The sequence below is a fragment of the Papaver somniferum genome, chromosome 3, assembly GCF_003573695.1.
Source record: "Papaver somniferum cultivar HN1 chromosome 3, ASM357369v1, whole genome shotgun sequence".
NCBI classification, from domain to species: domain Eukaryota; kingdom Viridiplantae; phylum Streptophyta; class Magnoliopsida; order Ranunculales; family Papaveraceae; genus Papaver; species Papaver somniferum.
Window position 1 is genome coordinate 66,815,434 of NC_039360.1, and position 24,697 is coordinate 66,840,130.

The 24,697-nt window shown below is 34.7% G+C and overlaps 2 protein-coding genes across 2 annotated transcripts; both read left to right on the forward strand.

Moving 5' to 3' along the window:
- Positions 1-3,355: 3,355 nt before the first annotated feature.
- On the forward strand, positions 3,356-9,300 carry LOC113356383 (PHD finger protein EHD3-like). Its single transcript, XM_026599498.1, has 6 exons — positions 3,356-3,957; positions 5,514-5,768; positions 5,858-6,154; positions 7,678-7,767; positions 7,877-7,921; positions 8,047-9,300. Exons 1-6 carry the CDS (start codon positions 3,697-3,699, stop codon positions 8,953-8,955), a joined length of 1,857 nt encoding a protein of 618 aa, XP_026455283.1. The 5' UTR covers positions 3,356-3,696; the 3' UTR covers positions 8,956-9,300.
- A 901-nt stretch (positions 9,301-10,201) lies between these two features.
- Positions 10,202-12,844, forward strand: LOC113361330 (gibberellin 20 oxidase 2-like). The gene is made up of 3 exons (XM_026604602.1): positions 10,202-10,949; positions 11,263-11,584; positions 12,363-12,844. The coding sequence occupies exons 1-3, from the start codon at positions 10,372-10,374 to the stop codon at positions 12,744-12,746; spliced, it is 1,284 nt and encodes a 427-aa protein (XP_026460387.1). The 5' UTR covers positions 10,202-10,371; the 3' UTR covers positions 12,747-12,844.
- Positions 12,845-24,697: the final 11,853 nt, after the last annotated feature.

Here is a 24,697-nt window from a genome sequence, read left to right on the forward strand (position 1 = left end):
GTATGTTAACATTGAATACTAGTTCTATCTACAGATCTTGAATCACAAGATGTGTAATAGTCAATCCTTAAAAAAATTTGAGTGGCTTTATATCAGAAGAGAAGGATGGTGGAATAATCAAGTTTGATCTATCAAGGATAACTGCACCGTTAATCAATCAAATCTATAATTGAAAACTATAATAACAATAAAATTTAGTTTCCCACCATTGTACTACTCAAAACTTTTTGATTTCAAAGAAGACTCTAAATGAAGACAACACAAGAGATTTCACCTAATTAGATTACTCTCCTCTATCAACAAGTTTGCTTCCCACACAAACGATTAGGCAGTGTGTAAAGAATTGAGTTTGTAAGAATACATGCTCCATTATTAATAATGTTATGACCAAGGTTTATTTGGAAGACAAAAAATTACCAAATCCGAAAACCCTTAAGAAATGCAATAAATGAATATTTTTCGGTTTTGACAAATTTCAATTGTATATTTTTCCAATATATATTTTTAATATAAGTTGAGAATTTTCAATAAATGAGTAGGCTTAGAATTCAGAATAATCGGTAGTCATAAGTGTAACAATAGTTAAAATTTTTAGAATCTTTCTTCATGAGCACCATGCATCAACACATTATATGTATATAAACTACAACAATGATAATATAATCCAAGCTTATAATAGAATCCAATGTCTGAATATTATACACTTATATTCATTTGCAACTTTGCATCAAAAAGTTACAGTTGTTTTATTAATTGCAAAAAAGAGTACACCAATTAAAGTACAAATAACAAAAGAAAACTTCACCACTTAAATAAATCCTAACTCACTTTCGTAGGAATCACAGTTGTAGTTATCATGTTCAACAAGCCTTTAAACCAATAGGCGATCCTAATGGACGAGTTCTCTCTCGTGAGGGTTTACAGATAAATGTACCCCCAAAATCTTCCCATGAATGTGCTAATTTTTATTGTTGCCGTCAAGATTGGGAGAATCTTTGCTCGAATCGAACACAAGTATAGTTTTTAGTGAGAATTTTGGATGGTTTTTCAAATTTTGTCAACACCCTTTGTGCCTAACACTTTTCCCTTTGTTGGCTAGCCGAAATCGCGTACCGGCTTTAGTTATCTGTTATTATAAAAAAATTTAATGCAATAACATGTAACTATTTTATTAATCGTTCAGTAAATATGACTATTTACAATCTCCTCTGCATTCCATCCACTCCGATATTCTCTGTCGAGCTCTTGTAATTTGGAATATACAATTGAACTTCTTTACATGTTGCTTGGAAACGACTCTTAATAGAGAAGTCGGCCTGTTTAGGTGAATCAGGTAGCATTAGTTACATTTTCTCTTTGATCTAAAATCACATCATTGCTTCTAACTGATCTGTGCCTACAATGATATTTTGATATCCTAATAAATAAGCTCCGTAGTGAGTGATATCTTGAGAAGTTGAGAAATTAGAACCGCGTGGATTAGCTGCCACGATTCTTTCGTAAAGAGATTGAATTGTGAGTTAAGTTGTTTGAAACATGGAGATCGAAGTACTTTATTCATAGGTTGAGCGTATTTAAAATAGTCGTTGGAATGAAAACGGTCGAAGATGCATCTGTTAAATATTTAAGAAAATTCAAACGTATTTTATATAAGAGGAAGGATCGCTTCACGCTTTTATTCTCATACTATCTCACACATTAGACGTTATTTTTGTGAATAAAAACTAAACCGTAACGGATTTGAAGCTAATATCATGAGGTCATGTTCCTCTTACCAAGTTCTACATGCCTACCAAAAATGAGTATATTTTAAAATATAAAACCTCACAATCTAGCGATCTTAATTTCGATGGCTAAAAATCAGTTGAGTTTCAACGACTTATTTTCAAAGTAGTAGATGGTGGTGTTATACGTCTCGGAATACGCTCATTTTCGGTAGGAAAGTTGAGCTTTGCAATAGGAACATATCCCCAAAATATTATCTTCAAATCCATTATGGTTTGGTTTTTATTCGCAAAAATCACGTCCAACGTGTGAGATAGTGTGAGAATAAAAGTGTGAGGGGATCCCTCCTCTTTACATGATTATGTTTGGAATCAAACACAATTGAAAATAACACGTGGGCGGAACAAATGTTTAACCTACATCTCAGTATAACGTGAGTTATATCGACGTTTGAATTTAGACGTACATGTTAAGGGCGTTTGGCAAACACATAGTATAACAACGTCCGGTATAGACAGAAATATTAATAACGTCTCAATCTCCGATGCAAGTTATATGAGCGTTTGATCTTGGACGTTTCTAAAAATCACGTCCGAGTACATATGCACGTATAATTAACGTCTCGCTATTCAACAATAGCTAAATTTGGGTGCATATTTGGCATAACTTTTTTTTTTAGCTTTATGACTTTTTACCTCCCCTCCACGTGCTTCAAAAAATTGCCAAATCTGACTTTTTAATACATGACTACGGTTGCTCATATTAAATATCAAATTTACAACATGTAGCGATTAATGATTCTGTCCATGTTATGTTATTATGAAAATAGTTCCATTCTCAAGTACCGGGCATCTAGTAACTAATAATGTAAATAACTTATGTACTACTTATTTTCAGCTTAAAATGATAAAATCACAGTCAGCAACACGGTAACTGAGCAATTAGCAAAAACAAATATTCGGCATCATTTTACCAATAGTCAACATTCATACTGATTGCAAACAACTAGCAATCAGTAGACCTCATTACTAGCTAATGAAGCACAATTACACTTCATGTTTTTTTTAAAGCATGAATATTATTAAACTGCTAAGGGTCTATTACACGAGGATACAAAATATCCCAAGAACCATCAAATACAATTAAATTGGTAAGCAATGAATCTGCATCAACATAATATCTTAGCAGAGTAGCAGTCTTCAAATCATAGTCGCATCGGGGGGAAATTGTGGAGTCGAAGGTCGAAAGGCCTTCGGTCAATACTTTTGACAAGGAAAGTTGTGCTTTTGGTAGAGACGATAATGGTAAAAGTGTTTTATTCCATGCTATTAATTTATACTCTCATCGTTTCAAAATAATATGCTGATTCTATGCGTAATTTGTACATGAAACCAACCTATTTTTTGAAACGGAGGTAATAATAATAACATCGAATTTGGACAGTGGCTCATGTGGTAGAGTGGTAAAGTAGACAATCGGATGTATCCATATCCATGTTCATTTACATGAATGAAGTTTTCCACCTTTATACTCTTGATGCCCAAGTAAACCAAAGATCCAATCCAAACTGCAAAACAGAAGATATACTATCCTTGTTAAACCGTCTCTCGCGGGTCAGCATACCTCCAGCTGGCCGTTTCAGGAAAATGCAGTGACCGCAAGTAGAAAAGAAACATAAGCGTTTGACAGTCGTAACCAGTCATCTTTATTCATCCATCTTCTTCAGAGTCCAGTTTCTTCTTCTTCAAACAACAATCTGGATAGATAGATATGGTTTCCGCATGTTACTCGCTTTACAAAAATCCCTAAATCCAAGTTCTGGAAGTGAAGTAGTAGTGAGAGTTGGGGGAAAAGTTAGGGTTTTCATTCGTGGATCTCTTTCTGTGAAATTTGGGGGAAAAAGTTTGAATCTTGAATTTGAAGTTTGAAGAATTGGTTTTTTCTGAGTGGTGAATTAGGGTTTTTGGAGAAATGTTGGTTGAAGAGAGAACCAGCAATGTTGTTCATGTGGATTTTCCACCATTACGTCGTTGTAGAAAAAAAGGTGCTGCTTTTAATAATGGTGGGATTCCTAATGGTAACGGAGGAGATGCTGATGATTTGGATGGGTCGTATACCGAGGATGGTAATGGAGTTCTGAAATATAAGAGAAGGAAACATGCCACTACGAGTTCAGAAGAAGATGTTAGGGTTTCTGTTGTTGCTGCTGAAGGGCACTTGCAGGTTGAACAGGTTTGTGCTTTCTTTCATGAAATATTTTTATAGAAATTGTTTGGGTGTTTATGTGATTTGTTAAATTTAGATTGAATTTCTGTTTTCATAAGTCTGAATCTTGGATTTAGTAATTGCTTTTAGTTTATTAGGTTATGAACACACCTTCAAACCTAATTTTGACTAGTGAACTGAAGAATAATGTACAGAAAGACAGAAATGCTTGAGCCACTTCTTTAGGTTAATGAAAAACTCAACAGCCAAGCACAAATGTCTTTACAGTGACCCAGATTCATGGATTTACCTCGAATGTGGGTGAACACTAAGTTTTATAGTTTGTATGTTACTCTCTTCTTAGGCGAGCCGCAGTTCATAGGTCATACTAAAATACTTGGAAAGTACTTATGTGAAACTATTAGAACTTTTTTCATAGTTTTCTCTTGTCTAGAAATTACATGGTGTTGGGGTTTGCAACCCACAACAGGCTTCTTTTATTCCGTTTTACTATCTAGAAACTGTAAAGTGATTCTGTTGAGATTTTGAAAAGAGTTGATAAAGCTTCAACAAGGATTGCCAATAGTGGTGCTTGGCAAAGGTGTACCTTGAGGACTGTATTTGGATTGCCACTGTTACTATCTCGTGCAGTTGAGTGTAATTTTCTTGATCTGATAGTTCACACTGAAAGTCCAACTCCAAGGACTTCTCTAATTGTTTTTATTTGCTTATTCTGAACACTAATGGGAGGAAATAACCAGCAATATCTTGCCTCAACATTTAGGAAACACCTTACTAAGCAAAATAGATGGAAGGTTAACTACTTAATAATCTTTTTACCTAGAGTAGGTGATGAATTATGATCCTTCACTAAGTTGTGTAATGGTGATAGACAAACATTCAATCCTATCATTAGATACTCAGATAGGCAGCTAATCCAAACAGCTATACTGATCATCCCACTTTCTTTATTTTTTCTGTTGGTTTTCAACTTGATTGTTCTATTTGTGGAGCATTAGTTTAGGCTTTTAACTTCTTCGTATCAACTTCTAGGAAGAACGTGAAACATGAGTTTTATTTGTATGAGTTCCGTATTCTTTTCTGTATGTTAATTTTACACGTTCTTTCGTGTTCATTCAACATGATATTGACGAGACTATGTCTCAGCATTATTAGCTAATCCTTCCTGCTACATTGTTATGCTTGCACTTTGAAGAAGTTTCATTGACCAACGATATCTGCAATAAAAGAGAATGTGACATTTTGATCACCATCAAATCAATGATCCGGAGAGTATATAGGTGTTGTTGACGCGTTCTAAGTAATTGGATGTGTTAGAATATGATTATGGTTACTTTACAAGGAAATTCTCATGTAGTGGACGCAATGTCTCTGTAATTTTTTTTAAGCTAAATTATATGTCTAAGAAAAGCATCTATTGGGTTTACTCATCACTTGTACTTCACAACGTTCTCTTTCAGTATATGTACATTTTTTCGTCTAACTTCATCAGTATGTACGGTGTTTGCTTCTGCTAGTTTTTGGATTTTTTAGATTTTACATGATGCTTGTTTTGTTTGCAGAAACTAAAACAACCTGATTATGAAGTGTTGCAGAGCAACTCTTATGAACAAAATGGACATTCTAGAGTTGATGTCCGTCTTCTTACGCAACAAGATTCAGGTGATAGACTACCTGGTCGTTGGAGTAGTGTTGTAATTGAACATATATTGGAAAGCAAAAGTGGTCTCAGGGACTGCACCCGAGATGCATTTGCATCTAGTTCATCGAACACGTTTCAATTGCCTAGCCGTTCTGAGCAGTCTGGACCTGACCAGGTATAGTTTCACTTATTAATATAATGATTTTAATCTCTTTTTCTCCTGTGGGTTATGGAGCTCATACGTCTCTCAAATCGGGCTTACAGGGCTGTGCAAGTTGCCATCAAGATGGGGGAAATGGTGGCATAAGTTCTATTTCAGATGGGCTCACCGGAAAGGACCTTAATAGTGAAGCTGCTGCTCATTTTAAGACAGAACTGTGTCAACGTGTATTTCAAAAGGTGCTAGTTTCGGAAAGCTTTGAGTTATTGTGCAAGTTGCTCTGTGAAAACTTCCAAGGCATCAAGGTCGAAAGCGTTGACGAATTTAGCAACATTACTTCGAAGTTCAGAAATGGGGCCTATGGATCATCTCCCACAGTTTTCCACACAGATATACAACAGGTACTTACTAAAACATTTATTTTATCTTAAATTTAAAAGTTAATCTGGTACCTGTGGTATTTGTATGCTTGCTCAATCTAATCTTGTCATGTCTATGCAATGTGCATCTTGTAGAATGTCACACTTATGATATCCTGTTGAATGTGTATTTTTCTTACCGTATTGTCATGCGTCAGATGCCTATAGGAAATATTGAAGCATGAGTTTCAGGTGTTTTATAATGTAGTTTTAGCTATACTGTTTCTATTTGCTACTATCAGTTTCACCTGTTCGTGACAAGGACCTGTACTTTTTTTTTTTGGTTTGGTCACTTAGTTCTACAGCCACCATATGAGTATTCCTCGAGTGGGGTTATAACATGTCTATAGCCTTCAGAAACGGTCAAATTTCTACGTACCTTGAATAGCTTTATCGCTTGACAAAGAACCATCTTTAATCCCTTCACAGTTTAGAAGTATGATTGTGAGGGTAAAGAGACAGTAGTTCATCCATCCTAGGTTATCTGTAAGCATATAAGCAGCAAGATTTAGGTGGGCCTCTCAGCTGTGCACCTGTAACATGGTTAGGGTACTACACTGGAACCGCTGTTGTCATATTATCATGTGATAATTGCTCTTTTAGGATATTTTTGGAGTTTGATCTTTGTGTTGTAATTGAAATACGTGACATGGAAAACATTCGGATGTGGTAAAGCTTCTAAGAATCAGATAATTTTTCTCTTCCTGATATTAATCCATATTATTCAGTTCTTAAAATTTTATATTGTTTAAAAGAATCATTTTACAAAGGCCCTTTTTTATATAGCTTTACACAGCTATGAGGGGCCACGTGTAAATAATTTAGAGATGGTTTGCAATGAGAATGGTTTCAGCAGCCCGTAACTAAGAAGGTGAAGTTAGGAGCTGGGGCTTTCTGGCATGTACATAGAGATAAGAGGCTTGAAGGTGGAGAAATGAAGGAAGAAGCAAGCCTTAAACTCTAAAATTTGCAAGGGTTCAAAATACGGAATGAATAAGTTTTATGTCAATCATCTTACTGTTAAAATATACTCTTTAAAATGGATAGGTAGATAAGCTTGCCAAATTTATGGCGCGTTACCTGTTTGTTAGTAGGTCTGTTAAGTTAAATTAAGCATTTAGGAGTCTGGCGCGGTTACATAAGTTAAGTTGTTCCTGTTGGTTATCTATTGCTTCCTTTGTATGTTGAATATTTTGGTGTCTGATATTGGTTGATGGTGTTGTGCATCACTTTATATGAATTCTGTTACATCAGTTATCTTCCATGGCCACATTTTTTAGAAAATAGTCAAACTGGAAAGTTTCAGACTGTAGGTTCTTAAATGACCTTGGACATCACAGGCAATCAGTTTACTGGAGACTCTAGTAACAGGCAATCAATTTATAGATCCTGTTCTTATTCTGCATTTGTGATGATGGTGTTTTTTTCGTCATTCCATAAAAGTATCTGAATACCTTGAAGGTCAGTTTGTTTGGAGTGGATTGCTCATGTTGAATGTTTCACAGGTTTGGAGAAAGTTCCAGAAGATCGGTACAGAAATGGTTTCTCTTGCAACATTCCTTTCCGACATCTCGCGGAAATCCTATCTTGATGAGGTAAAAATGTTGAACCTATTCTGTGCCTGCACATAGTTTATCATGTCACTGTGCTAGTCATTTTTGTTTGTTACCTCACCAACTCAACAAAAAATATTTTCTTTTTCAGTTTGTTGGGAGGGTTAATGGCATCGGGGTAGAAGGAAAACATGAGGTAAATAGTGTTCTTTAAGCTGTGATACTAGCAGTTTGTTTTGCTGATATGCAATCATTTATATGCATCATCATGGCATATGTTTCATTCTTATTTTTATTTATGCTTGTGTTTTTTGTGAACAGCACCGTTGTTTCGATCTGGATACTCAAAAAGTATCTCGTTCCCTAATATCTGACCAAGCAGAGGTTTCTGGTCTGGACAAAGTTAGTATTTGCCGGCCTTGTGGTAAGAAAGCAAATGGAAAGGACTACCTTGTGTGTGATTTATGCGAAGAAATGTTTCACGTGTCTTGCATAGAGCCCCCAGTTGAGGAGATTCCACCAAAAAATTGGTATTGTACCAACTGCACCGCTGCAGGAACCGAGTTACTTCATGAGAGTTGTGTGGTATGCGAGAAGCTCAGTTACACTGGAATCAAAAAATTATCAGTTGGAGATGGTAAAGAATCGCTTCCTAAAGATATTCTGTGCAATTTAGAAGAGAAGTCAGTGTCTAGCATGGTATCTGAGGAGAATGAGGTCCAGTTTTCCAAGAGAGAGAGAATACTCAACCGCCCTTGCAAGCTATGTGAAGGTGACATAAAAGAAGGGCAGAAATTTAAAGTATGTGAGCACCAATTCTGCCCATTCAGGATTTTCCACGTGCATTGCTTGGCCAAGGATCAGCTGAAATATCATGGTCCGCGCTGGTATTGCCCATCTTGCCTCTGTAGAACTTGCCTCACCGATGAAGATGATGATAAGATTGTTTTATGTGATGGTTGTGATCACGCGTATCACATGTATTGCTCGAATCCTCCTCTTAACTTCATTCCAAAGGGAAAATGGTATTGTAAAAAGTGTGATAAGGAAATTCAGAAAGTACGCAAAGCGAAAAGGACTCTCCAGAGGCAGAGTCGTGAGAAAAAACAGACACAGAACAGACCCATCGAACAGAACAATGCTGTGGGAGGATCAGTTGACATGTTATTAAGTGCAGCTGAGAAATTGAAAACTGAAGAGACACTGGCCGCTGGTGAGACAGAACGATGACAATGCAGGAGGCATTCTGTTAGCAAAAAGGAGACAGTTTATGGATATGGTTAGTCTGCATTCGGTTAACCTCGGCTTTGTAGGTAAATGACTTTTGATTCTTTTGTACATTTCGGATCGTCCCTCCGCTAATCGATGCTCTCGTTATCAGAGCTGACATTTAGAAGTCATTCAGATTTGCTGACCTTTTCTATTCTTGCAAACACCGTACATGATGAAAATGATGCCACGCGGTGTATCATTCTGTCGCACCTCTTGTAAGCTGTGTAATAGACTAACACCATATGCTGAGACTTACTAATGTTCAATCCTTGTAAAGGAAAGCTTTTTGGAGGGAGGTAGTAACTCTTTTTCTTGTTAACTTTTCAGCTTTTGTAACAATTGCAGATATGGCTAAGGGTACAGTGTTCTGATAGTAAAAAAATGTCCATGGCAAGTTTTCTTTGTTCTTTTTTGAGTAATAATGAATTATAAGTTTCTGCAAACTGGGTTTGATCCTTCTTTTTGAGAAAATGTGCACCCTACATAAAATTTTGGGTAAACTTTGTATGTAGCTAATGATGAAACGACACATACAAAAAATGCATTGGAGGTGCATATAGATGTAGTAGTAAAGTTGTGCACATGGGTGTCCTCGAAAACAAGCAAACTGAAGCCCAAACTAGACAAAAGACAAGAAAATTAAATACTATCGGTATGAACATAAGTTGATTCCTTAACTAAGAGTTAAGCCGGTTTAAGAAAATTTTACCAAATTCAGTTTATCATACAGGCAGACCCCACACAAAAAAATATAATAGAGATAGAGATGCATGTAGTAGAACTGCCCACATGGGTGTCCTTGAAAACAAGGCGAACTCTAACTTGAATTAGACAAAGACAAAAAATAGTGTTCAAGGAAGATAGACATAAGTTGCGTGAAATTTTCCAAATAAGAACAGAATGGTAAACCAAACTGTGGATGCTGTAATGAGATTTCTTATCGATTCCCTGATTTGGAGTTAAATAAGTTGTGCGAAATTTGCCAAATAAGGATATGTATGCATAAATATTTCTTGTCGTGACTCGTCTCATGAGTCGTTGTAGGGTGCTTCTACACAGTAGATTCCGATATTTCACCACCCATGGACGGCCTCTTGGCCTATCTCTGAACTTCCCTCTTTCTCATTTCTTCTTCTTTTGTCAACTCAAATAATTATCTACAAAAACACTGAATTCCATATCATCATTTATTTACTTTATCGTTTTTGAATTTGTATTTTTGTTAGACTTGTACACGTACTCATTCATAACTTATTCTTTAAACTATACCAACTTTTTGAATTTTTCATGTATAATAATTCGTAAAAATTCCATTATATATATGCTTATTATCAAAAACACACACTCACTTCATCTTACTTCTTGTCTCTCTTCATGGATTCAAGTGCTTTTCTTTTGCGTCCTTCTCCATTAGAGCCCACCAACAATAATAAAGATCATCGAAAGAAAGATAATGTATTTGTTAATGGAGATTTCGTATTTGATGCATCTTTGTTGAAGAAGCAAACTAGAATACCCAGACAATTTCTTTGGCCTCATGGTGACTTAGTTTTTGAAAGCAGGCAAGAACTTAGAGAACCCATTATAGATCTTCATGGTTTTATATGCGGTGACGAACTCGCTACTAAACATGCTGCTGATATCATTAGGTCTGCTTGCACCAACCATGGGTTCTTTCAAGTTGTCAACCATGGTGTTGATAAACGTCTTATTACTGCAGCTCATGATCATATGGAAGCATTCTTTAAGTTACCTGTTTCTCATAAACTCAAGGCTAGGAAGAAACCAGGCAGCACGTGGGGTTACTCCGGTGCTCATTGCGAACGTTTCTCGTCTAAATTACCGTGGAAGGAGACATTTTCTTTTGGTTACAACAACGATGGTTGTGGTGATAACTCTGCAGTTCTTAGTTACTTTTTATCCGTCCTTGGGAAAGATTTTGAAGAGACCGGGTAAGTAACTAACAATCAATCCGTCCATGACTATTTTGTTTTATAAAATGGTCATTGAGTTCCCGTTTTTCTATTAAATATATCAACTTTTATTCTTCAACTTATATACCTTCTAGAAGTATATGAAATTTTCTTTTCTATAAAGATGATCCGACATGGCAAGAAAATCACCATGTCGCAATACTATTGGATCATCATGATATCATTTTCATCATCTCCATGTAGAGTCCTTGTGGACTGGTGTAACCATGGTGTAAAATGAAACTATATTGATACCACGTTTGTTGTCTGTTTGCGATTTTCGGTCGGGCAGGTTGGTTTACCAAAAATACTGTGAAGCAATGAAGGAATTATCCCTAGTTATTATGGAACTTTTGGCGATAAGTTTGGGTATTGATAGATTGCATTTTCGAAGATTCTTCCAAGATAGTAACTCCTTAATGCGGTGCAACTATTACCCACCTTGTCAAGAACCAAGTCTAACCCTCGGCACTGGTCCTCACTGTGATCCTACTTCTCTTACTATACTTCATCAAGACCAAGTTGGAGGACTCGAGGTTTTTGCACATAACAAGTGGCAAGCTGTTCGACCCCGCTCGGATGCTTTCGTCGTCAATATTGGTGACACATTCATGGTAACCAACCGTTCTTGATTTTCTTGTTGAACTTAATTCCATCATATCTCATCATTTTCATTATAGAACCCATGATATGTGATATGTCCTAATTTGCTCCCAAAAACCACTACATTAGCTAGCCTCCAATATCCACTATTATTATTATTATCATTATGCAACTTCTTATATGTAATTCATCTTCCTTTTCCTGTTTTATGATCGGACAAAGCCATAATTATTCACCAAATCTCTAACTCCCCCATACCAAACAAAAGAGTGTGCATTTTGTCTTTGGGGGATAAGAGCTCACGTGAAAGTCACGTGTCAGCAGCAATCTCGTTATCATTTTATTATTTTAATCACAAAAATCAATGATTATCAGATGATTCAGATCTGTTCTGCTAAATGTGTTTGTGATGACAAAATTGATTCCAAATGCGTACTTAAAACTACTCTAAGGTGATAAACTTTTTTCCAGTGGGCAGAATGTATGAATTCATAATCGTATGTATATATCGACAAACATCAACACATGATTAATGTACATAGTGCTGGTGTATAAATCGGTCACATCAATCATGAATTGTACAGCAAATGTGGCCAAAAGCTCGTGTGGTCGGATGGATCATGGATGCATCAAAATCTGTCTATCTATCTATATCTAGCTAGATTATCTAGATATCTATATATATATATAGATAGATAAAAGCACATCAACGTAGCTAGAGTATAATGACTTATATATAGGTTACGTGCTATGCTTAAAAGTTATAATGGTAGTTTGTTTTATGTGTAGGCTTTATCGAATGGAAGATACAAGAGCTGCTTGCACCGGGCAGTAGTGAACAGATACAAAGAGAGAAGATCACTAGCATTTTTTGTATGCCCTAAAGAAGACAAAATTGTGAGACCCCCAGTGGATCTGCTTAACATTGTTTATAGAGGAGAAGATCATCATCAAGATGATAGCAGTCATGAAAGAACAAGAAAGTATCCAGACTTCACATGGTCTGATTTCCTTGATTTCACTCAAAAACACTACAGAGCTGATGTTACTACCCTCCAAAGTTTTACCAATTGGCTTCTTTCGACTTCTAACTCTTCTACTGCAGCTACTTCTCCAAATGCTAATAATAACCCATCTTCTTCATCAGCAGCAGCAACAGCAGCTACCAACTAGATATTATTATCTACTTGCCCTGTTACTACAATCTTGTTTGGACATACTCTAGTTTTGTCTTTCACTCTCCATATGATCTCTCTTGTAAACATCTTGTTTGGTCGTACCATTTTATGTTTTGTCATTAGTATAAGGTTCATCTTAATCTGCATGGTCGGAAATTAGACTAGTAATTCCAAAAGTATCATATCACCCCTATTGTGATACTCTACTGTGACCAGATTTTCAGCATTGCTAATGGGAGGTGCCCGATTATTGGGAAGGGTATCAGAATACATAAAAGTTAGAGGACCTTAAATTTATCTTATATGGATTTTGATACTCCTACCTAGTAAAGTAGTGGTACCCCATTAGCAACCACACAAATTTTGATGTCCTGATCTTGAATTTTGCTAAGTAACGGTGGCCTAAAATATGCATTGTGATCTTAAATTTACCATGTGACCATAATCTTAATGTGGCCAAAAATTTCCTTGTGATCTCCGCCCTATAAGCCAAAGTGTACCCTAAGGCGCAAAATCTACTTCGTTGCCCCAAATCTTCCTCGCTACTTAGCATTTGGTTCCAGTTAGTTCAGGTAGATATGACGCTTTAAAAGAGATATATGACGGTATGATTGAGGGGCTGGATGGCCACAAAACTGATGGTGAAGATGATGAGCAGAGGGAAAAGGTTTATGATGAGGGGATTGAGGATGATACTATGCTGCCAGCTGTTGTAAATCCTATTCCAACTATGACTCCAAAGAAAATAGTAAATTACAAGGTTCTCTGATATTTTGTTTTTTGATTTCGAATGAACTTTCAATTATGGATTTTTGTTGTGTTCATGTTAAAGAATGAACTCTGTTTTAGATCTTGAATTATCAGGTGTTCATTTGAAAGAATGAACTCTGTACTAGGTTTGAATTGTTTTTGATAGGTGTTCATTTTGACGAATGAACTCTGATTTTTGTTCATAATAATGCACTTTGATTAGGTGTTCATTCGAAAGAATGAACTCTCTTTTCAGATTTGATTACGTTTTGGTTTTGATTAGGTGTTCATTCGAAAGAATGAATTCTGTTTTTGTTCACAATAACGACTTTTTTGTTGTGTATTCATTTTTAAGAATGAAATCGAATCTACAAAAAACATTACCAAATACCTGATAGTTCATCAAACAGAACTCCTACAAAAAAAAAAAAAGTTTAGAATTGATCATAGAAAATGAACTCAAATAATTAATTATGAAAATAAAAAAGTTAAGAAAATTAATGCTAAAATAGGACGGAAGGGTATTTTTATTCATTTTATATGTTCGAATAATTATGGACCAAACAAGAAACGTTTTTTTCTCAATGAACCAAACGGTCATGGAACCACCTAAAAAAGACCAAATATCCCTACATAAAATGGGTCGTACGCAAGGGTCAACGGGTAGTCTAATATTCGTCATCTTTTACATGGCTATTTCATCTGATTCTTCCCCATCACCATTATTTATCTTATCCGAGTCTTCCCTGTCAAGATGCCGATGAGATCATGAAACAACTTCCAATAATATGCCACCAAGACTGATTCTTTCCCATCACGATTATCACCACCGCCACACCATGCATGAGCATGAGCCTCACACACAGACCGCCACCACCATCATTTACGCCTCCTTGGACAGTACCATCACCACCATTTACAAATCTTCCGGCAACACCACCACCTTAACTCTCACCTCTGCCTTCAACACCACCAGTTAGATAAAGAACGTAGTAAATGGTTCTAACAGATGGATTAGATAGCAGATGGATTAGTGATAATTAACTTAGGATTTGTTTGTTCAACGCCCTTAAACTGTATATTTGGATTTGAGGGGTGAAAAACAGATTTCCCTTGGAAAAATACTCATTTGATAAGATTTGTAAGTTTCCAATTCTTATCCATGTTGTCAAAACAAAACTTCGTGGATAGTAACAACACCGGTTTGCTAAATTTCTTGGAAGTTAGTCGTCATTTATCATATCTGGCCGAGTCCCCGACACCGCAATTTGTTCTTATCAGGCTATTATGACCACAATTAATAGTATCCCTTCGGACACTAGTATATTTCGCTGTAGTTGAAGTTTAAAGTTGGTGTACATGAAATAGGGAGCTAAACCGAATGGGTGTCTCCATATATTAGCGAATTCTTTGTCTCCATAATAGTGGAGATGGAGACTAATTATTAGATGAAGATGAGAGGATTTATTTGCATGAGGGATGATTTTGTCTTATGTTTTCATGTCTTAGATGAGTCATATGAAAATGGGTTTACCTAAATAGTTGGTCCATATAAACTACAACAACATTTTTTCTTTTCTGTATCAAAATTATAAAAAGAAATGTCGTTTGATTTATAGAGGTGGGGTTGTAGCTTGTAGGGGCCAATTTTTCTCGAGGCCGCGAGAGAGAAGAAGCATGCAGAAACAAAAATTTGTTGGAATCGATAGGAATCACGTAGAGAATAATAGAGAAGATCTAGTTTTGGAGAAACGTCTGCATCTCTTTTTTTTGATAGTCATTGTCGGTGTCGGATCTTTGTGGAGCACTTTTACTCTATTTGGCATAACATATTCAATCACTTCACGTGATTGAGATTTGGAGTTTTCTTACCGATATCCAAATGATAGAGAAACAGTCTCGAGAATAAGGGATTCAAGTGATACATGATATGCAATCTACTTATAGGTAGGGCTGCACATTGTTCGGTTTTTATTGCTTTTTGGCAAAACCGAAACCATAATACTCGGTTTTCAATATTAAAAATCAATGAAACCATTAAGCTTATTCGGTTTCATTTGATTCGGTTTCTACTCGGTTTGGTATAAAACCATTCGGTTTTTGGTTAACCGGCTTAATCACAGGAATTATGGGCATCCATATCTCAGCTACCAGGCAAGGATACAAAATAGAATGAACAGAACAATATAGCTATTGAAACAACAGAAGCAAAATCAAATTAAGCTCCAATCCTGGATTGGCAAGCCATACTAAAATTTAAAACTAAAAAATTCAAATTAAACATGCAAGATCAGAATAATTGTTCATTCTCATTTAACAACAAACTCAATTCTTAACTCTCAAGAAATTCAATTATTATCAACAAATTCAATTATTAGTTAACAAAATCAAATCAAACATATAATAAATAAATAGAACGGAATTGAAAATAACCCTAGCCCTAGGTACTGTTGCGTTCTCCATGGCTTCAATTGAAAAATCTAAACAAAACCCACAACTCAAAATCACTATAATTGTAGATCAATCTAATAAAAAAAAATCAAATAAATTAAAACTCAATTTATCAGAACAATTTTTTCCATTTTTACAAAGTACCCATCAGCAGCTTTGGCACGAGAGTGGCCCAAAATCAATTAAGACATAGATTTCAAAATTAGGCATTAAAGATCAAAGCTTCGAAAGAAAATAGATTACCAGTACCAGTAAAACATTAGCCATGGATCCAATAGTAAAATTTTTATTAGTCCCAAATTCATAACATTTAATAATAAAATTCTTTATTCTCTTTGTAAGGATCGCTACCTAAACGTAGCCTATCTTCTAAACTAAATGTTGAATTAGAAGTAGTAGCAGAAGAAGAAGAGTTCCTTAGCATCGTTGATAACAAGATCGGAAGTTGTAGTAGTTGACGCTTTTGCTGAACAAGATCATGAAACAACAAAAGTTTCTCTTAAATGGGTTTTAGTTTTAGGTGAATCTCTTGAATCAATCAAATTGAATCTCCGAACAATAAAAAATAAGAAGTTGCTGTCCGCAGAGAAGAGGCGGAAGAGAAGATGCGTAGAGAAGAAAGTAAATAGTGCTAGGGTTTCGTGAATTTATATGTATGACCTGTGATTCAATCGGTTAACCATCATTTTTCGGTTCGGTTTTGTATTGGAACCGTAACTGAAACCGAGTGTGTCGGTTTTCTAAAACTGACAACCAGACATAAACAGTTGGAACTCGGTTCCGGTTCGGTTCGGTTAAAAAGGCAACGGTTTCGGTTTGGTTAATGGTTCTGGTTCGATTTTTTGCAGCCCTATTTATAGGTTCTATCAAGATTCAAGAAGAGAAAAAAAGATATATACGTTATGGGATGGGCTTTCCTATTGTTCATGTAATATTTTTTCTCTTTTGAACAAGACATCAAATTTATGAATGATTTTTTTAGGAATCATGGTATTTTTGGGGACCATGGTTTTATTAGGCCACTTTCCCTATAGTTATATGAGTGTCCTAAAATGTTGAAATGACTAAACTACCCTTAACCTAATTTAATTTATAGGTGGTTATAAAAGGGTAGGGTGTCCTAATAACCACCTATATATATATATATATATATATAACCACCACTTCCTCCCACCACCACCGCCGATTACCACCACCACCACCTCCGATTATCACCACCACCAATCACCGATTACCACCACCACCTCCTCCTACCACCACCGCCCACCACCGCCGATTACCACCACCACCTCCGATTATCACCACCACCAACCACCGATTACCACCACCACCTCCGATTACCACTACCACCAACCACCACCACCTCTATATATATAGCTTAATTTAAAACATCAACAAAGATATTCTCACAAACCTACTACTTGTCATTCGTTTTTGGTTGAATAAATGATAAGTAATCATCAAAATGAGTTGAAAATGGAAGAGGTTTAATGGAGGTTTTTTTTTTCCAGAGCAAAATTCGATTACGTCGCAAAAAACAAGTCCCAGCCGAACTTTTAGTTCGGTTACGTCGCAAAAAGTTCGGTTATCACGAATTAATCTTTTCTTAACCGAACTCAGAGTTTGGTTGATTCGCAAAAATACTTTTAACCGAACTCCTTATATTAGAACAACACAAGTCCATAAGTTCGGTTCCTTCGCAAAATAAGGATATCACCGAACTTTAAGTGCGGTTGGTAGAGCAATTTGATATGTAACCGAACACACAAGATGTACCCAAATAAATTGTTAAGTTCAAAGTTCGGTTACCTACCATTTTATATTAGGTAACCGAATATAGCACTGTAACTTTGGCTTTTTTTTTTATCGTTGAGTTCGGTTAGATAGGCTTTTGGATAAAAGTTTGTGAACCAACCGAACTTCTTACACTTGGAATAATTTTTTTTAACGTAAAGTTCGGTTGGATAGTTGGTTGGTATGAACTTTGCGTACCAACCGAACTATGTACAGTTGGTAAAATTTTATTATCACGTAAAGTTCGGTTAGTTATTGTTTGCAAAGCAACCGAACTTCTAGACCCTAAAGTTCGGTTACATTGCGGGCAAACCGAACATTACACTGTACGACCAAAACTTCCATTAACGAGCGAGTTCGATAACCTGCGTGTTTGGAAAACGTAACCGAACTACACTTTCAGGTGTGTTCGGTTACATGTTCTTGACATATGGTAACCGAACTGACCCAAATCTACATAAAAAATTTCATTTTTTTTGAAAGTTTGGAGCAATTAAACCAACATTATATAAGTTTGAAGCATACCTGATAACCCAAATGCTTTTCCTCCGGTTGTGGTTAGTAAAATCCATCGTTTTCATCTTGAGATTGAGTTTGGGGAAGAATACAATCACCATCTAAGAAATAAATCATATCCGGATCATTGTGAAGATTAACAAATACTCTAGGAGAGGAAGGAGATGAAGATTCAGATGTGTTATCATCAATTGAATACTCAAGATTAGTGAACTCAATTTTTTTCCATGTTTTTCTTCTTCATATTCTCTAACTTTAATCTCTCAATAATTCTACTTCTTTAACTTAATCATTTCACTAATGATTTCACTAATCATTATCCAAAATTAATCAGGAGGGTAGTTTAGGTATTAATATAAATATCTAGATAAGGGGTGACCTAGATTTACTTCTAAATGTCTTACTAAAAATAGAACCATGGTCCCCCAAAAGACCATGATCCCCCAACCAACCAAAATTTACAAAGTAAAGTGTTTTATGGGATGGGCTTTCCATAGTCATTATGTTTCAGACAATCTCATTCTAGTTCGGGCTATTAATGAAGCTCTTTATGCACTGCACTGGACAAATCTTTTTATTGTAAATAATTGTAAAATCGGCGTTTCCTCACTTGTACAATCTAAAAGTGTGTATGTAAATATTCTCTATATAAAAATAGAGTTTTTTCGAGCGCTCTCATTAACCGGAGCTTCTGGTTAATTCTGGCACCACCATTTAAGATTTTGGCCAATAGAAATAAAGTAGAATCTTTTAGGCCCACAATATATATTTTCAACCAAAAATATTCTAATTATGCTAAATAAATATTAAAATTAAAATTCTAATTATGCTAATTAAATATTAAAATTCTAATTCTAATTATGCTAATTAAATATTAAAATTAAAATTTACAGATATAAATAAATAAATTAGATAAAATCACGATTAATAAAAGATATTAAACCATTCATCACAAGTTAATCATAAAATAAATCAATCATAAAAGTTAAAAAAAAAATCCAATGTCCAATGTCCGGTTACACTTCTCATAATTATAAACTTATATTAATTACAATTCCAAACCACTGATAATTAAAAAAGAAAAAAGGAGAAAAAAAATTAAACTAATGCTAATTACAATCTACAATTATAATTAAAAATTTACTATTTCAATTTGAATAAAATTAACAAAACGTTGGTCAAAAAGATCGAGATTAGGTGTGATTAAAAATTTAAATAAAAATACATAAATTTTTTGATGCGTACCCGTTGATCAAAAGGTGCTTCCTCTTTCGCAAAAATAAATAAATGATAATCATGTACAATAGTCAAAATACAAAATGTGGTTAGTAGAAAATCGTGGATGTTTACAACAAGGTATTAAGTAAACTCTAGAGAAGAACAAAAAACAAAATAATGAGCTGGATGTCTTTTTTCTTAATATTGTTCATTCCTTAAAAAATACTTATTCATTCCATAAAAAAAATAGAATTTCTATTGTAAACGTGTAATGATGCTGGGTGTATTTTTTTTCAGAGTGCAAAAATATTGCAACAAGTAAATACAGAGATATTCAAATTATCTAAATTTAAGAATATAAATTTAATTAAAGAATAAAAGAATATCCTTAGTATAAATTTATGTATATAAAATGATATTATTTCCAAAATATCGTACTAAGTTTATGGAATTTCTGCTTGGTCGAATTCTATATAAAGCGCCGGACAAAGGCAAGGTTTTATCGTCTATGCTCTGATTTTTTCTTCTTTTATCGTCTACGCTCTGATTTTTTCTTCTTATATTGTTTCATTGTTTTTCTGGTTTTGTTGGATTTTTATTTTGGAATTTTGGCCTTTTTGCAGATGATGGTGTTATATTCTCAATCAGTGAATGATGGAGCAATTAGATAGAATAATTTGGTGTACTTCTTAGGTAATGAACTTTTATCTTTCATAATTCAAAGTTTTATTGATCTATATTTTATTTGGTTTTGTTTTGCAGTTGTCTTTCCTCATTGTCAAACTTGAACAATAATGGTTTTATTCTGTACGGGTGCATAGATAAGGTAATGAGTTTTTTTTCATGGTTCTCTTTGTTTTATTTACTTTTTTGCTATGGTGCGATATTTGTTTCTACTTTGATGTGATGAACTTTTGTTTTTCGTGCACCAAAGTTGTTTCTTCAACGTGGTTTATGAACTTTTTCTACGCTCTGATTTTTTTCTTCTTTTATCGCCTACGCTCTGATTTTTCTTCTTATATTGTTTTATTGTTTTTTTGGTTTTGTTGGATTTTTATTTTGGAATTTTGGCCTTTTTGCAGATGATGGTGTTATATTCTCAATCAATGAATGATGGAGCAATTAGATGGAATAATTTGGTGTACTTCTTAGGTAATGAACTTTTATCTTTCATAATTCAAAGTTTCGTTGATCTATATTTTATTTGGTTTTGTTATGCAGTTGTCGTTCCTCATTGTCAAACTTGAACAATAATTGTTTTATTTTGTACGGGTGCATAGATAAGGTAATGAGCTTTTTTTTTCACGGTTCTCTTTGTTTTATTTACTTTTTTTGCTATGGTGCGATCTTTGTTTCTACTTTGATGTGATGAACTTTTGTTTTTCGTGAACCAGAGTTGTTTCTTCAACGTGGTTTGCCAAAACAGAAATATGATATAGAGCAGCCATTAATGTTTTTCTTTTTGTTCCTTTTACGGTTTTATTGTTCAGGAGGATGATCTTAGTTCTTTTTTAAGCTTTATGGTATTAATTCTAACCCACACATATACCTCATTCAATGTTTTCATCCTGACGCTGAAATCATATCTTTTAGGTATTTATAGTATTTTTCTTTGAGTTTTTTTTTGTTGCTGGTGACCTCCGCCCGTGATAACGAAACCATTCTTTTTTTTTTCTTTCTTTTTTTATATTCTCTTTTCTTTTTCTTCTTTTTTCTTAGGGTTTTTTTGAATTTTGACCTTGCGTTGGTGCAACATTAAGCCCAATACACGATGATAGTTTAACAAGCTCATTCTTTCGAAGTAGGATTTCATTTAACACAATGAAATCCTACTTTGTGTTATGTTTTCTAGCGCCTGCACACTAGCTCTTTATTTGCTATCTTTTCTTTTTCATCGTTTTTGTCTTTTTCATTGTAGGTCAAACACCAGAAATAAGCTATTAAGCTAGAGAGATGCAAAACCTAAATTCAAGCTATGATTCTAGAAATGTGCTCATACAACTGTTTTTTGTATTTTCTTCTGGTTTTTTTAAGGTAGCTGCAAAACGTGGATTAATACCAAAATCATAGTATCGAGGTAAAATCTAAGTTTCTATATATACCCCAACGATTTCGGTTTCTTATTGCAATGACACAAAATTATTGCACGGGCATGGATCAGTAGCATAAGCAAACCGAAATGAAACCCCCACTACATATGTTAGCAGTATACACTGTTCTTTTTAGGGTGTTTATTAATTATGGCAATGCTGGAGTTTATATATGCAACTAACCGAGTAAGCTATGTATGCCTATGTAAACTTTGTAAATCTGTTTGTGTGAAAATCATAAATCCAGAGCATAAAATTATCCTTGATCTTTCTTGATCTCCTTCATTCCTTGATTTAGTTCAGATTCATGCCTAACCAAACCAATGCAAGACGTTGTTCATAAGACGTTTACAACATAGTACCATTTGTGGGATCAAGGAAGACGTTTAAGTGTATTGGTTTGTCTTGTGGACAAACTGACAGTCATTTGTATACACAAGGGAGTTTGAGGCTCTATTTTTCAGTTATAGTAGAATATACATGATGAATATGATGTTGGTAATTTTACCATACGTATTGAATGCACCAACTTAAAATGCGCTTCATACATTATCATTAATGGCCACGAAAATACAATTTTGACTTTAACGAGAAATTATACAACTGGTGATACTTTTCGATTAAAATCTTTATTAGGGTGTTCTTGCTTTGTATGTGATCTATCTTTGTCTTCTTGATGTATCTTAATATTTATATTTGTAATTTTGTGATTATTTGCAAAAAAAAAAGACATCATGTAATTCGCCAAAATTGGAACAAACATTTAATCTTTGAACTTCATGGCCTTTCTCATTGCAAGATATTATTGGTCCAGAAATGTCAGTGTTGTGGATTTTGTGTTCCTCCAATAAAAGGTCAATTTTTTTCATTTACTTATATATGCTAATTTTCGTTTCCATCAACAAAAAAAAGAGATCCCATATGTACATCCTTCCTCTTTTTATATATAATTGCAAGGCCGACAATTTTTTGTCAGCTTTGTCCGAGTTGTTCCAGTCACAGTACCCATAAATGTATTTATGATCATTTTTGGAATTTAAGATGAATACAGCCCATGGGTGACATGCCATGATCAATGTTGATAACAACGATTGTTATCTTTTTCTTTATTGGCGATTAGTTAAAGTACCCACTAATACCTTTTAGACGTCATTATCAGGTTCAATATGGAAACCGGGGCCAACATATTCAAGGTTTTGAAAGTCAACATTATAATACTCATTACCTGATAATGAAACAATGATTTACATTCAAGACAATCCAAGAAAACAATTGTTCTTTAAGGGGACAGATTTACGGCCAGGAAAAAGTGCACAACGAAGAATGCTAAGTTTCGGGACTGATAAGAATGGTTTATGGCTAACACAAAGAGGATGTGGAAGAATGCTAAGAAGAAGTTTCTTTTCATTGCACTGCCCCCTGAACTTTTTTTTTAGCCCTTTTTGGTTTAATTTTTTATTTACACATCAACTAAGATATTAATTTATTAATTTTTATTTGTACAAAGATTATCATACATACTGATTATTAACGCATTTGTCTTTCTATAATGGTTTTTATAACAAGCGTTTAATATTCCATAGACAAGAAACAAACCCGTGCATCGCACGGGTGAAAAACTAGTAAAGTATAATAGGCAGGCGGATGCATTAGTTAAACTAGCTAGAAAATCTTATATAAACATGGAAGGGATATGTTTCCTTCAGGAGTTATTCCCGCAGTGTCCCAATTCTTTACTCCCTCCGTCCTAGCTAGTTTACTTGCCAAAACAGGGTTTTGTAAAAACTTGAAAGGAATTCAAATTACTTCCACATACACCATTAATCATCCAAATTACTTGTTCAATATACTAGCTTCACATCCTAATTTTTAGTTCTTTCTTGATAATTAGAAAGTTTTAGCGAAAAATATAGAAACTTTTTGGTAAACTTTTGCTAAAAAAAAAATTATTTTGGCAAGTAAACTAGGACGAAGGAAGCATGTAACTTCCGTTTATTTAATGAATCAGGCTTGCTTTCAGCAAAAATAATTTATTTGAGCACGGTATATAAAAGGAAATATCAAAAGTATCTAAGGATATCAATCCGTATAAAGAAAAATAATTATGACAGTGGATCTTTGGATCGGTATCTCTCGTTGGAGTATTTTTTTTTCCTAAATCGTGTTATTTGATTTCTTAGGTATTATATATTGTTGCGGAATATGCGAAAGCATGCATTCGCTTTGCAGACATCGTTATTGTGTTTATATTGTAGTGTCTAGTTTTGACGATAAAAAGGCAAAATAATAGTGCTTCCTCTCCTTTATAGATGTCTACGGCTATGGAGTTGTTTAGTTAGAGTACCACTAGATGATACTGAGGTTAAAAAGAATTATCACGAACTTTTTGGTTGAACCTGCTACTACAGTTATCAGTAATTGGGCTTCTATATCAGAGAAGAGTTTTACTGTCAACTGTCAAGTCTCATCGTTATCAGTGGATTCTCTTAGAAAAAATCCAATTTGGCCACTGGATGGGCTTTCCTATTGGATTATTTGGTAGGGTTTATTCTTGAACCATAATATTGGGCATACCAAAAACTTTATAGGCATACAAAGTCATTTTCCTAATAAGGGTGTATTGATAAAGGGTGTCTAATGGGTATGCAATGACCTATACACCCTTAAACACTTCGAAAATATTGATTTATAGGCTTTAGGTTCGGCTGACTCGTGTTGATGAGTTATCAGCCGAACTTCCCGCTGTGGACTGAATTCTTTCGATCTTGTTTTGATCATAACTTCTTCGTCCAATGTCGGAATGACCTCATTCTTTTTGCGTTATCTTCGTATTTTCATTCTCTTGAAGATGAAGATAAAATCTACTTGATTTTAATGGGTTAAAATCTACGATTTTCATTATATAAGCTGAACCATTAACATTTTTTATTCCTGAACTCTCAGGAATAGGTTCGGCTTACATCTATGAGCCGAACCAACCCATTGATGAACAGTTCGGCTTACATCCATGAGCCGAACCTCACATAATTTTTCTTCCAAATCACACAGGACTAGGTTTGGCTCATTATGATATTTTTAAACAAGCCGAACTAGTTGGTTCGGCTCATAACAATAACACTTTCAGCTT